The 15,047-nt window shown below is 40.4% G+C and overlaps 1 protein-coding gene across 1 annotated transcript in view; it reads left to right on the top strand.

The window, feature by feature from the left end:
• Positions 1 to 15,047, top strand: part of LOC140106765 (alpha-2-macroglobulin-like) — a 39,191-nt gene that overhangs the window by 20,877 nt on the left and 3,267 nt on the right. The window contains exons 16-31 of the mRNA XM_072131383.1: positions 76 to 246; positions 1,585 to 1,675; positions 2,632 to 2,773; positions 4,138 to 4,366; positions 4,454 to 4,580; positions 5,938 to 6,056; positions 6,173 to 6,224; positions 7,207 to 7,290; positions 8,070 to 8,246; positions 9,985 to 10,069; positions 10,690 to 10,846; positions 12,111 to 12,185; positions 12,377 to 12,548; positions 12,748 to 12,956; positions 13,585 to 13,800; positions 14,201 to 14,325. Coding sequence (XP_071987484.1) covers positions 76 to 246; positions 1,585 to 1,675; positions 2,632 to 2,773; positions 4,138 to 4,366; positions 4,454 to 4,580; positions 5,938 to 6,056; positions 6,173 to 6,224; positions 7,207 to 7,290; positions 8,070 to 8,246; positions 9,985 to 10,069; positions 10,690 to 10,846; positions 12,111 to 12,185; positions 12,377 to 12,548; positions 12,748 to 12,956; positions 13,585 to 13,800; positions 14,201 to 14,325 — 2,231 coding nt within the window. The remainder of the gene's footprint in view (positions 1 to 75; positions 247 to 1,584; positions 1,676 to 2,631; positions 2,774 to 4,137; positions 4,367 to 4,453; positions 4,581 to 5,937; positions 6,057 to 6,172; positions 6,225 to 7,206; positions 7,291 to 8,069; positions 8,247 to 9,984; positions 10,070 to 10,689; positions 10,847 to 12,110; positions 12,186 to 12,376; positions 12,549 to 12,747; positions 12,957 to 13,584; positions 13,801 to 14,200; positions 14,326 to 15,047) is intronic.

Below are 15,047 nucleotides of genomic sequence, written 5' to 3'. Positions count from 1 at the left end.
TCGTTTAGATGGATTGAGCTATTATAATATGAGTTGCCGATCACTTTTTTTTACTTTTTTGGTCTCAATACTCAGATATATGATCTGCTGCCAGTCACTGACTTGTCTGGTTACAATCACGATGGTCATTACCTAGAAGAGGAGCGGGAAGATGCCTGCTTAAAGTTAGAACCCATCTTTATGAATGGAGTCTATTATAACCCGTCCACCCCGTCCTGGGACACTGATGCCTATAACATCATAAAGGTCAGTATTTCTTTTCATTGCAGATTAGATTTCTGTCTAATGTTGGACATTTTATCATAATTTTTATCATATATACTTTGGTGTAAATCAGATTACATATTTGGCTATATGTATGTTTACTAGTTCTGGGTTGGGGGGCCTATACACGGGCCTCTTGTCTTTTGGGGTACTCTCACTCTTTGGCCGTGCTCCTCCCATAACAGTGTTTCAGTTATTGAAAATTATAGAATAGAGGTTCTGATTATAACATACAGGTAGGCCCCTGAGTTGTGTACAAGATGGGTCCTTAAGGTTTTTTATTACTGTATAAGCTGACTCGAATGTAAGCCGCAGTCCCTAATTTCATTACAAAAAAAGTAGAAGCCTAGGGTGGGAAATGCATTGGTCACAGTCCATGCACCCCAGTATGTCGCTAGCCAGTATACTGCCCCCCAGTGTATAGCTAGCCAGCCTCCTGCCCCCCAGTATTTAGCTGGCCAGCCCATGCCCCCAGTATATAAGATAAGATAATCCTTTATTAGTTCCACAGTGGGGAAATAGCTAGTATATAGTATATAGGGGCTGGCGATATGCCGCCCCGCATGCCACTAGTATATTGCCAGCCAGCCCCCAATATATACCCAGCATCTACCCCCATATATAGCCAGCCTCCGTATATAACAAACCCCCAATATGTCTATAAAAAATAAAGTCAAAACTCCCCTTTCCGACACCCCGGAGACTGGTGGGGAGTCACAAGGTAAGTTTGTAATTCTTTTTATTCCAGTATAAATCGAGTTTAAGTTTCTCAGCAGATTTATAATCGCAGAAAACTTATAATCGAGTATATACAGTAAGTTGAATTTTGTATGTTGGTTGGAACAGGTATATTTAGTAAGTAGAACTTTTGTTATCATTGCAGACACCTTTGAAAACGCTTATAGATAATAATTGCAGCCTGGGGCTCAAGTTCAGTAAATTATGAGCATCCAGTGGTTTGTCTGTAACTAGGAGTAATCTAAAAGTTGGTTGTCCTTAAATTGGGGACCGGCTGTATACAGCATATATATGGACTACTCAGTGTTTCCATTTGGAAGTGTCTCAAAGTGAATAGTAACACCCAAATATTGATTTATTCAACAATATCTTGGAAAAATAGTTTTAGTAGTCTTCCTGCTCCCAACTCAAACACAGGTAAAACCAACATTGTGTCGGACACTTCATAATCTTTCCAGGCATTTTTCCAGATGTTTTTTCTTGTAGGTGAGCTAGGAGGTGGTGGATTCCTTTACAAAAATCTTTGAATAAAGTCTTTTTAAATAACGTTTTTCTGTTTTTCTATTTTTTTTTGCATTTAAGAGCCTGGGTCTGAAAGCTGCTACAAACACATTTATCAGAATTCCTGTCATCTGCTCGGATGTATTTGTTTCTGAACCAGTGATACGATATGGTATATATTGTTTGTTTTTATTAATTCTGCTAGTAAACAACGTTACTACTTATTACACCCATAAAAGTGCTCGAGGAATGGTTCAAGTGTTGGCCAGGAATATCTATCGATGACCTATCCTCAATAGTTGATCGTGGGAAGCCCTCACAATACCAAGACACTGCAGTGTGACAATGTTTATTTTGTCGTGCGGGTAGATTTTTTTTTTTTTACAACATACAACCCTGTCGTCACATTTTTATGTCGTTTACTAAGCAGAATAATTTTACTGCTCAGGTCAAGACACTTGGGGCAACGACAAGAATTATTTTTTTTTAAATGTTGTCAATAATAAAATAAAAACTTGATACAATTGGTTAAATGAAAGTAATAGTTTTGTCTAGAAATTGTTTTGGTCATTGCCTAAAATATATGACACATAGTGGGACATTTTATTTTAGTTTTATTTCTATTTTCTCTTACATTTTTAGCTTATTTGCGCCTATTTCATAGGTCAGAGAATTTTTTCACTTCCTCTTTTGAGATATGCGAATAGCACCAAAGAGAAAGCTAGGAAGAGAAAAGTGAATAGATAAATGTAATCCAATAAAAATACAAGTCTATGGGGGTCATTTATCATAGTTGTGTTTGTTCTTGTTTCAGTCTTTTGTGTCCTATATGTATTTTTTTTTTGTTCAATTGTTAATAAGGATTAAAACTGCATCATAATCATTTTGGTTGTGGTTAAATTTTTTAAAATTTAACAGATGAAAAACATGAACTGAAAAGGGGAATCCCATTTATTGAACAGGTTTTCCCTTCAAAATCAATTTCACTTGTTCAGTTCATGTCTTTCGGCAACCAGCAAACTGGCCTAGAAACAGTGATAAATCTCCCCCTATGTACGTTCTGTATGTTTTTGACTTTTTCTCTAAAGCGAATGACCTCACTTAACTGGTCAATTATTATATGTTTAGCTACTCCAATGAGCGCCTCATTGGCCCGAGGTGAATTAAGCTCTTTAAGATTAGAATCAGGCGTTGCGTCAGAAGAAGATGTCATTGAAACTGTCCGGCAGTTGTTCCTTGAGACCTGGCTGTGGGACCTGGTTGAGATTGAGTAAGTATTTAGTAGAGATGAAATCCAAAAATCTAAGCCCATATCAAATGTTCAGATCTATTTCCCAGCTTCCATCTTACATGTATGTACTGTTCTTCATGTTTTTACCTGCTCGAGGAAAGAGGAGATCAACATTAACATCTATCATTGACCTGAGCTCCGATCCTGGTCATTTACACCTTCCACCATTTGGCAAAGCCGTTCATAAGACAAGAATCCCTTTTATTAGTAATTGTATTATTATTTATTCCTAAAGCAGCATTAATACTAAGGTGCTGTACATCAACAAGGGAGATCAAGTAAAGATATTGCATAAAAATGTACATTGATATGGAAGGAAAGATGGAAACATTGGGTGGAGCAGCATCGTGGTGGTGTTACTGGATATTGTAGGCAATTCTTAAGTCTTAGGGTAATGCCACACATGGCGTTTTGAACCTGTTTTGAATCCAAAAACGGGCCAAAAACAGATTCAAAACGGATTCAAAAAGGGTTCAAAACGCCGTGTGTGGCATCACCCTTAAGTCAGTTCTCAGGTGCCTTTTTGCATGTTTGGAAGGTGGGGACAGTCTTAGACATTTTGGTACAGAGTTCCAGAGAGTATGGAGGATGCATGGGAGAAGTCCTGGATACGGTTGTGAGAAGAGCGGATGGTAATTAAGTGAAGCTGAAGGTCCTGCGAGGATCAGAGATTATTGGGAGGGTATTGGCTGCTTAGTTCTGAGATATATGGATGGGAGAGGTTGTGAACAGCTTTATAAGTCATGGTTAGTATTTTAAGCTGAATTAGTTTTATAATGACTAACTATACGGAGGTCGAGAAGTAAGAGTTCTCCTTCCATAGACTGAAAATTAAGGCCGCCATGTAGGTGTGTAGTCTTATAGCCATGGATGTTCCACTAGGGGGATTCTGGGAAAATATGCAAAGTTTTCCAGGATGGGATAAGGAAAACCACACCTCTTTTAGCTACCATGTAAGGCAACTCCCTTGATATCAAGCATGTCCTACAAGAGGCCTTATGATATGAGGGATTACAACCAAACCAGTATATCTAATCCAGAAGAAACAGACTCCCAACTGTAGACAGCACTGGTTGGGTCTCTTCTGTACAGTGTAGGGAACTGGTTTGGCTCAGTGAGAGGCTTGTGGCTAGGGTCGGTCGGGAGGTCAATTAAGGCCGCCATGTAGGCGTGTGGAGTCTTATATGGTCGTGGAGATACTGACAGGAAGGAGAGGCTAAGGAAAAACATGGATAAAGATGGATTAGACTGGCATCTAAGGATGGATTTGAAGGAGCGTTAGAGAATACTTATGGTATTTATGTTACATATTGATGAGTATAAGGATCTCCATTTCTCTGTAGCTCCATTGGACATTCGAATACGAAGCTGACCGTACCGGACACTATCACAACATGGAAGGTTGGCGTGTTCTGCACATCGGAGGAGAACGGCTTTGGTCTTCTAGATCCGGTGTCACTGGTAACGTTCCAGCCTTTCTTCCTGGAGGTAACTGTGCCGTACTCAGCAATCCAGGGCGAGACCTTCAATATGAAAGCCACTGTTTTTAATTACCTCAAGCAAACCATAAGGGTAAGCGGACAACGCAGCCATGTACCCCTATGTCCTAATCCTCCAATGTCGTCCAGTCTTGTGTTACATTTTCCTTTTTCTTCCTAGATAAAGATTGGTTTGGAAAAATCTGATGAATTCACAGCTAAAAAAATGACCGCTGGTGATGAGGATTACTGTATAGAAGCGAATAGGAGAGTGACTGTAACATGGGAAACAACACTCTCAACTATAGGTGACAATTTTTAATAACATTTTTCTTATATGACACCAACATATTCTATAATGTTACCAATGCATTCACTTCTATCAGGGCCTGTCCATGGTAATCATCACAATCTAATTTAATTTCTTTATGCACATAATGGTCATAGAGAGATAAGTAACAGGCTGTTACACTGTGCAGGAGCACTCACTCCTCCCACTGTGTGCTGAAACTTCCTCAATTATTATTAGGAATTGTTAAAGCTTGAAGGGGTTGGCAGGGGCGTTGCTAGGGTGGAAAAAGATCCGGGGCACGGGCCCCAATGCATGTGTATCAGACTTTTAGTAATGCCCCCCCTGTACATAACCCCCTCACATGTGCTTGTGCCAATAACAACCTGACAGTGTATACAGCTACAGAAAACACAGAAGAAACCCCTACTTTTTCCCTCCAGTGACTGCAGGTGACATCTCCTCTATCTTCTCCATTAGGCATCACCACATCTTATGTTCCCCATTGTCCCTACATCTTGGACAGTGTTATCCTGCTGCTGCCCCCAACAATCTCCCCCAAATACAGTAAGGCTTGCATTTAAACACCAGGAGCTTGTTACCCATCACACTGGTCTCACTAGAAACGCAAATGAGATCAAACTGAGGCCTGTTCTAGTGCCACATGTGAACACACCCCAAGAAATGTCCCCCCAGTAACGTGCCCCACACAGCCACAAAGCAATGACCCCCATACATCTACCACCCCCAAAATGTTCCCTACACAGCTACCCTCAGTAGGTAATGTGTCCCCACACAGCTACCCTCAGTAGCTAATGTGCCCCCACACAGCCCCCCCAGTAGCTAATGTGCCCCCACACAGCCCCCCCAGTAGCTAATGTGCCCCACACAGCCCCCCCAGTAGCTAATGTCCCCCACACAGCCCCCCCCCCCAGTAAGTAATGTCTCCCACACAGGACCCACAGTAAGTAATGTGCCCCCCAGTAAGTAATGTCTCCCACACAGCCCCCACAGTAGCTATGGAGCATGAAGCTCATCAGGCTCATTTGCATAATTGTTAAAGCCTTTTTTGCTTAAAAACAAGGGCATTAAAGCTAAATGAAGAGCAGATCCTTCCTGGGTTGGGGGGCACACCGGTATGTTAGTGTGCTTGGTTTATAATACTTCATCCTGGTGGTAGATTTCCTTTAAAGTGGTTTAGGGTGATGTCCTCATCAGTCATAAAAACTTGCATAAATCAATAGTACATACAAATAGAAGAAACTCGGATATATATAATATATATATTATCCGACTCTTGTTCTCCTAAGATGGACCGTCAATTTGGAAAGGAGTTAGATTCCACGTGTCCAGCTCACTAGTTCTCTGTATTTCAGGTGAAGTGTCCTTTACAGTGAGTGCACAGACTCTACCTGGAGAAGGACATTGTGGTAATGAGATTGTGAATCTGGCACAAGGCAGAAAGGACACAGTGATTAAATCTATCATAGTTGCGGTGAGTATATTACACTGGAGAGATGATAGACCCAAGCAATTGATCCATTGACCATTGATTGTAATTCCGGAAACTAAAAAACAAACTCCTTACATGGATGATTTATTCGCTTCTAGGCAGCGGGAGTGGAAAGAGAAGAAACACAGAACGCTGTCATTTGTGGGAAAGGTAAAATATTTCTTGTGTAGGAATTAAAATGTATGGTAATTAAAAAAAACAATATTGATTTATCTCTACTATCTCATATGTGGACTGAACTATTACTGGTAGGGGGGTCTACCGGCTCCCAAATCAGCCAAAAGTAAAAACAGCATTGGGGAGGAGACTTTTAAAGCTTCTACATATATAGGAAATCTACCATTAAAATCCATCATGGTAAACATGGTACTCCTAGATCCAGGCAACGTGACTGTGGTAATCTTCTTATGTTATCTATTGCTTCCTTCTTTTTAAAATCAACTTGTAAAATTATGTTAATGAGCCCCTACATGCTGTTACACTGTGCAGGAGCACTTCCCCCTCTCACTGTGTGCTGAAATTTCCTCAACTGTAGGGAGATTACATCAGGCAGAGGAAGGGGGAAGTGCAGAGGAGAGGGGGAGACAATGTAAAAGCTACAGCATGGAGGGGCTCTGTTAACACCCCTCAGGGCCCCTGAGGCTTATTAACATGATTTTAAAAGTTGACTTTAGAAGGAAGGAGGCCATGGATAACAAATATAAGAAGATTTCCACAGTCACGGTGCCTGGATCTATAAGTAAGCGCCCCTGTTTTATTTTGTTTCATTTTGATGGTAGATTTCCTTTAAGAGAAACTTGTTATGTTCATACAAACGTGCAGCAGGGATGTGGTCATGCCTGTTAGTGTGTTTGTGAGGGTTTCCTCCGGGTCCTCCAGTTTCCTCCCACACTCCAAATCATACAGTTAGGTGGATTAGATTGTGAGCCCCATTGGGGACAGGGACTGATTTGGCAAGCTTTGTGCTGCGGAATCTGTGTATGCTATATAAATAAAGAATTATTATTATTATTAGTGTACCCCCTTCAAAGTGATACTGTATATTTAGAGTAACGTAAAGTGATCTGTAAGAAAGATATAATCTTTGTAGTAAAATTACGTGATTGAACTTTTCTCTATATCTGATATTCAGGTGCTGATATTTCTGCGCAGATTTCAGTGAAACTTCCTGAAAAAGTGGTGGAAGGATCTCCTCGTGCTCACTTCTCTGCAATCGGTAAGTTAGAAGGTCCATTTCTTTAGCCAGAGCCAAAAGTAAGTTTCAGGACCACTGAGTAGGGACCTTTGGAATAAAGGAGCACAGTGGACTTTGCACGTTCTTTCTAGTGTAAACTGCTTGCATATGTATTTAAGAAGTGTCTGCGCCACATTTGTGTCACACGGGACCCTTTGTGGAGTCCCACACAAGTGTGTCGCACGCCCCATGTTAAAGGTGCACCAAAAAAAAAAAATGGTGCATTCTGTCGGGGCGCCAGATTCATGAAGAACGCGCGCAAGAAATCCTGAATGTGACGCCCCCTGCACACTACACAGGCAAACTGCATATAGTACAGACTGCACTGTTCTTAGTAAATGTTCCCCAAAGTCTCTATTAACCACCATTACCGGTGGCATTTGGTTACAATTGTAATTGTAACTATTATACTATAATAGGCACCAAGCTCCTTCCTGTCCATATTTAGGATTCAAAACAATGAACAGATACATTTCCCTTATGGGAGACTTTGGGAAAACAAACAGAAGAGACACTTTTTTAATTCTAACTTTTACCACCACTGGTCTCAGGACGAGTATGCTCCTCCTCATTAGCGGTGACTTCCTGCATAAGGATGAGCATACCCTTCCACTAGATGGCGCTGCCAGTGTGCGAGCGTAATCCGCAGCAGGACAACGGATAGTTAAGCTGAACACACAGACTGGTGTAAAATTTATGATATATTTATTCCAAAGTGTTATTCTAATTTATTAATTTGATAAATATTTTTAACTTTTTAGGAGATATCATGGGAAGATCAATGCAGAATTTAGGGAATCTTCTTCAACTACCTTATGGATGCGGAGAGCAAAACATGGCCCTGTTCACTCCTAATATCTATATTCTGGAGTATCTCAATAAGACAAATCAGCTTACACCGGAGATAAAAGCTAAAGCTCTGAGCTACTTGAGCACAGGTAAGTTTTTATTAAACTAGTGCAGTACCTATATCTATGACACTGACTTGTACACCCGTTTTATCTACGACTTATCCATCTGTTTCTTGACTACCAGAGGGTTCCAAGTGACAACCAATGGGACTTGTACTACCATAAGGTTTGTCTCTGAGCTTATCTACAGTAGAAAATCTATTTGTGAATCCAAGGAGACCTATATTTATGTATCAATGTACAACTCTATGTACAACTATGATTGTTGCCATGATAAACTCTGCTCACTTCTTAGTTAATTATCATTCTCCCGGCTGATACTCTTGATGTATCAATCGGTAGGCCCGGCTGGCAGGCAAAACTATGCCAAGTCACATTTTGCCAACACAGGTTTTTCAAAAGTACATGGGCATGGAGCAGGAACTCCGGAGACCACGCCCCTCTAAGCCCCCTCCATGCTCACATGGCGTAGAGTGGTGTAGTCACTATACTAATTGCAAATTCTTGCTTTGTGCAATTATTTGAGTGCTTCTAGGCCAGAAAAATAGGCTAGAAGCACTGATAAATGCCCCCAAGGTGTTTAACAATGTCCACCTAATGAGCTGAGTTCTGGTGGACACACATGCTCAGTCACTCTCCTTTGGTGGACACACATGCTCAGTCGCTGTATAGTGATCCTCTAATCACTGCAAAGTAGCCGATTGATATGGCTTCCTGTCCTGCTTGTCAGGGAAGGACAACAGTCTTTTTGGCTAAAAAGACTACTTTGAGAGGGGAAATATAAGAAGACTATATTGTCAGCTAACAGTGAAAGACTGATGTTCTGTACGTAGCAATAAACCTCTTTAAATAAGTCATTTTACACAAGAAACATAGAAAATTATTGCAAATTAGGAAACTGCCATGAAGATTACTTATGTATTTAACTTTTAAGAAGTGGGAATCTACCATCAAAATTCATCATAGTTTCATAGTTTATACGGTTGTAAAAAGACACATGTCCATCAAGCTCAACCAAGGAAGCGAAGAGATTGGATGAGGAAGGGATTTAGGGGAAGCAATTCTATATAACATAACTGTCTATGTTATTTGGGTGTAAAAATGCATCTAGACCCTTCTTTAAGCTCTCTGCTGTCCCTGCTGTGACCAGCGCCTGAGGCAGGCCATTCCAAAGATTGACAGTTCTCTATGTAAAAAAGCCCTGTCGCCTCTGGTGATTAAACCTTGTTTTCTCCAGACGGAGACAGTGCCCCCTCGTCTTTTGATTTAATCTGGAACAACTTTCCACCATACTTTATCATGATAAACCATGGATACTTACTCCTAGATCTAGGCACTGTGACTGTGGCCTATTGGTGTGTTTCCAGAGCCCCTCCATCATGCAGATTCACAGGTGTTACTGTGTTCAAGGGGCACTTCCCACTCCCACTGTGTGAACTTATATCAGAGTGAAAGGGGAAAAGTGCTGAGTGGAGGGGAAAGTGCTGAGGGAGAAAAGGGGGAAGAGGAGACAGTGTAATAGCCTGTGAAGATGGATCATGGAAGGGCTTTAATAATACTCCAGAAGTTCTTTAGGATCATTAGCATAATTTAAAAAGTTGATTATAGAAGGAAGGAGGCCATGGATAACAAATATAAGAAGATACCACAGTCACGGTGCCTGAATCTATGAGTAAGTGTCCCTGGTTTATCATAATGGATTTTGATGGCAGATTTCCTTTAAGTTTATCTTGTTTTCTTACAAGTTTTATTTCACTTAATTTAGGGTATCAAAGACAACTGGCTTATAAACACCATGATGGATCCTACAGTGCATTTGGACCAAACCGAGGAAATTCAGGAAACACATGGTAAGAAGAAGCAGGGTGGGAATGAGCGTGTGTTTTTGATTTGGAAGAGGGGCTTTCAAAAAGTGAACTGATTGAGCTTAATTATTAAAATAATTTAGCAGTCAATGTCACAGATAACAATGCTGTGTTTGTATGTGGAGGACTTTTCAATGGGTTGATTCCCTCTAAAACACATCTTCATGTTGTTCCATCAATGCTAGCATCTTTATGGTTATATATATATATGGGGACATTTATCATAGCCAAGGCCCCACCCATTCGCTGCTGCCGATACAAGATGAGGCACGCCCCTCCACGCCCACCCAAAAGAAATGATTTTAGTATTTCTACACCAGTTTTCTTGCTCCAAAGCACTGACGAATCTCTCCAAAATTTTTGGTTTGGAATATCTGATGCGTAACACAATACCATTGGAGTGAATGGGATTTACACATTATCATGGACTCGCTATGGATTTTTTTCACATGGAAATAAAATGAGACATTCCATAGCATGAAATTGTGTTGGAGAGCTGATCTAGAGTTCTCTTCATGAAGATTGGGTCACAGATTTTGATTCAGACAATCTTCATCATGTTCATGTACCCTAAAGCGTCACTATTGTACCATGTTTCTTTACAGGTTGACGACTTTCGTGTTGAAGTCATTTGCCAGAGCCCGGCCTTACATCTACATCGATCCTCAGCACATATCTGATGCTCTTACCTGGCTTACTTTGAAACAGAAGAGTAATGGCTGTTTCCAAAATGTTGGAAATCTATTTAACAATTTGATGGCGGTAAGAGCAAAGGAAAAAGGCAGATCTTTATCAGACGGTAACAGGACTAAATCTTTATCAGACGGTAACAGGACTAAATCTTTATCAGACGGTAACAGGACTAAATGCCTTCAAGGGTCATGTCCAGTTGCCGATATGCCAAAAGCTTCTGTTTATTCCCTTCTTTTAAAGGGAACCTATCACAACATTGTTCACGAATACAGCTAGTGACAGGTTCCCATAGAGCCCTATTCACTAAACGCTACCCTTCTTTTAGCTAAAATCGGTTTTGCTCACATCCCCATAAAATTAACTTTGTTATCTTACATGGCAATCAGCCAGATCCAGCAACAAGTCAGAAGGGGCATGTCCTCCCGGCCTCACTCATTTCTTCTCTTGCTCACCATTCTGCAGTTCATGTCATGTGACCAGATTGGTGTTATCCAACGTCCTTTACCCACTAACATCTGCAAGATCTATCTCATGTATGTATCTGATCACATGAAATCACATCATGCCTCCATGGAGGATGGGAAGGAGTAGATGTCCATAGAGGCATGCTGTGATATCATGTGATCAGATACATACATGGGGTAGATTTTGCAAATGTTAGTGGTTAAAGGACCTAAGGTGACCGTGCTGAATGGTAAGAAGGAGTAGAAATCAGGATGGGAGGACACACCACCCCTGACTCACGATCGGATTGTATGCCAGGTGAGAGAACAAAGTTGATTTTATGGGGATGTGTGGGAAATCATTTTTAGCTAAAAGAAGTTTGGCATTTAGTTAATATGGCTCTATGGGAACCTGTTACTAGCTGTTTTTATGAAAAATGTCCCCTTATACTTTTTCCAAATTGACATTGAGCATACTTATGGTAACATGTTCTGCAGATGTAGATTTTCATAATGATTTCTGGAATCTCTGAAATTAGGACTGGTGTGTTATTTTTCTGCATTGGGCATTTATTGTCACAACTCTTTTTTTGTCCTGAAACAAAGTTTTTTAATTAACCACCATTTCTTTTAACAAGCCTCTGCATACAAAGGCCTCCGCTATCACAATACTGTAATCAAAGGCTCCATGTCGAACACAATCATATAGAAACAATACTACATACAAACCACACATGGAAATCCGGGTCCTGATGTAGTTTTATTACCTTGTCAGACAAACTCAACTATTTTGTTGTCATTCCTTAAAAACTAGTGTCTGCATACTTTATATAGGGGCTACTTCAAATGCATTGGGATTTGATCTAAATATAATTTGCTTTTTCCTGTAGGGTAGAGTAGGTGATGAGATCACGTTGGCCGCATACATCATCATAGCCTTACTGGAATATCCATTACCTACACAGGTATGTGAACACCTTTTCTTTCCCATCCAGTGTATATCTAATGTATATAATAAAAAAAATTACACATATTTATCACCATTGGACTATCTGTTATCCAGTTAAACAGTTTGGTAAATACGTAACCTAGGAAGGATATGGAATGATTTAGATTTGCCATATATGTTATATATATATTCATATTCTCTCTACAGAACGTTGTAGTCCGTAATGCGTTATTCTGCATGGAGAGTAGCCTGAACGCTGAAAACAGCATATACAACAAATACACAAAAGCACTTATGGCTTACGCCTTTACTCTTGCGGGAAGAATGGATCTCCGCTCTCGTCTCTTGCAATCCCTGGAAGAAAAGGCAACTAAGGAAGGTACAAGACCCTAAAAAGTTCTGCTTGGCTTTAGGACAGATTACCTCTGTAAGAGTCTTAGTATCACCTAGAGTGCCTGCACTTTTATTTCTCTGAACCCTTGGAGACTCTGTGTAGGCTTGGATTTACCATCCGCTTGGTTTTCCTCTTGTGTGTATATGAACCCATAAAGCGAAATCTTGTATTCTTCATATTTCAGATGACAAAGTCTATTGGCATCGCGAAGAATTTTATGATGCCAACCGTGCAAGAAGAGCGGCATCTGCAGAAGTGGAGATGACCTCTTATGTCCTGTTGACCATGTTGTCCAAGCCTAATGTCACTGCTGAAGATCTATCTCCTGCCTCCAAAGTTGTCACTTGGCTCATGGAACAACAGAACCCAACTGGAGGCTTTGCATCTACACAGGTAGACTTCAATACCATATGTGATGCCTGATATTTCTTCTTTTCGTTACACCCAATTTGTGATTTTTGATCACTGTGGTACACGAGAGATAAAATCTTAGGTGTGTGAATTACTAATCCTAGGAATTATATATACTTGGGAGTATTCTTCTCTCTGTACTAATGACTAGTGGCTACCATTATTGGTCTCATAAATAGGACATAGTGTCGGCAGGAGTAGTTGTTCCTGACTATTCCGACTATCCTGACATATTAACAATCCTTCATCTAATAAACAAACTGTAGTGTCTGCTAATCCCATGATTAAGTGGGGTCCTAAATCTCAGGAACCAGTGTCAAGAGTGGATGTGTTGCCCACAAAATGCAAACTGTTCAGGACAAGTGATTGTATTAGCATAATCCACGGCTAAAATAATATGCCTGTAACTTGGTGAACCATCTAGATAAATATTACCAACACACTATCACCAACTCCAGACATAAAGAAATGAAATGAATGTGAAATGTATGGAGCCAGATGTCTTGCAACACATAATTCCTTTAAGATTTTAAGAGTTCATCTACCATAAAATCTTCATTTTGTCTTAACATTAAACCTCAACTTTCTAATTATATTGTGTTTTTACTAGGACACGGTTGTTGCTCTTGATGCGCTCTCTCTCTATGGTTCTCTTACTGTCAGCCATGACGGTCCTAGAGCGGTCACGTTGACCCTGGACAATGCACCAGTTGTAAAATTTGATGTAGAAGACTCTAATCGTCTCCTCCTGCAGAAGGTTCCTCTGCCTAAAGTTCCTGGAGAATACATGGCTACTGTCAGCGGACCTGGATGTGTGTACTTACAGGTAAGGTAGCTGCATACATGAATGTTCCTCTGGATAAGAAGAACATTCAACTAGCGGTTGCAACTTCAAAATAATGAAGTCTCAAATAACCCAAACTGCATCTTTTCTCTTGGGTGATTCAATTGTCTACTAGTCATATCATCAATAAACATGTTGTCCGCAGAGGTGAGTATATCTACAGGCACAATTTGTAAACTGGTTCTGATCTTATTAGCCATTTTCTATTTTGAGGAAATCTTAAAAAAAAAGTTGGCAGTACCAGTTCTCCGATTGTACAGTTTCTTTCTCATCGTGACAGTCTAAAAAATTATTGTCGTAACTGTATCCAAATGTTTACTTCGTTTACAGTACATATCGGTTATTAGTACGATGTGATAGAGATCCGCCCTTTGTGTTGCAGACCAACCTGAAATACAACGTGCCACATCCGGAGGGGGCCGCACAATTCGACATTTCAGTCTCTACATTGCCGGAGATTTGCACTGTCCAGTCTCTTAAATCATTCAACATTAATGTCAATGTCAGGTGAGATGCACAGACCAGTACAATGGCTCTAAGATTACGTCTGAAATGCATCGTAGATGTGTGCTAGACATTGCGGCAGTTTTGGGGGATGTTCATATATTGCAGTTAAAACTGAGTCATAACTTCACCGTAAGAAGCGCATTCAGTTGAAAACTCCTTTAGGCCGAATTCACACGACTGTATGGGGGATGTATATACAGCGACATATATACATCGCATATACGATATAGGCCGGCAATGGGCGTGCGTCGCCGTACGGGAGCGGTACCGTTCCGTAGCCGTGAAAAGATAGGACATGTCCTATCTTTTCAGGGCATATGGCGCCATGTGCCATTTATTGCTATGGAGAGGTGCGGGTTTGAGCTCCTCCTCTCCCGTAACACGGCGGTCATACGTCCATATGAATGTAGCCTTAGGGTGCGAATATACATTGCAACCATGACGCGGTTAAGATGTTGTAGGATATTGTAGGAATTGTGCCAATAATTCATAACAAAATGATTATTTTGTAAAAGTTTCATGTGCTGTTAACATGAAACTGTTACTAAATAATAATTTTGTTGTGAATTATCGGCACAATTCCTTAAATGATGCGGCCGTCCTGATATATTCGCACTCTTAAAAAGTCTATAAAGTTCTTAGGTTCTTAAAGTCACACAAGTTAACACAGCCTAAAGGGTAGAAAGATTTACCTATTCACAGACAGACTAATATTAGGACTG

This window comes from Engystomops pustulosus, chromosome 11, assembly GCF_040894005.1.
Source record: "Engystomops pustulosus chromosome 11, aEngPut4.maternal, whole genome shotgun sequence".
Classification (NCBI taxonomy): domain Eukaryota; kingdom Metazoa; phylum Chordata; class Amphibia; order Anura; family Leptodactylidae; genus Engystomops; species Engystomops pustulosus.
Note: the sequence above shows the minus strand (reverse complement) of the source record. Positions and strands in the feature narration are given on the sequence as shown.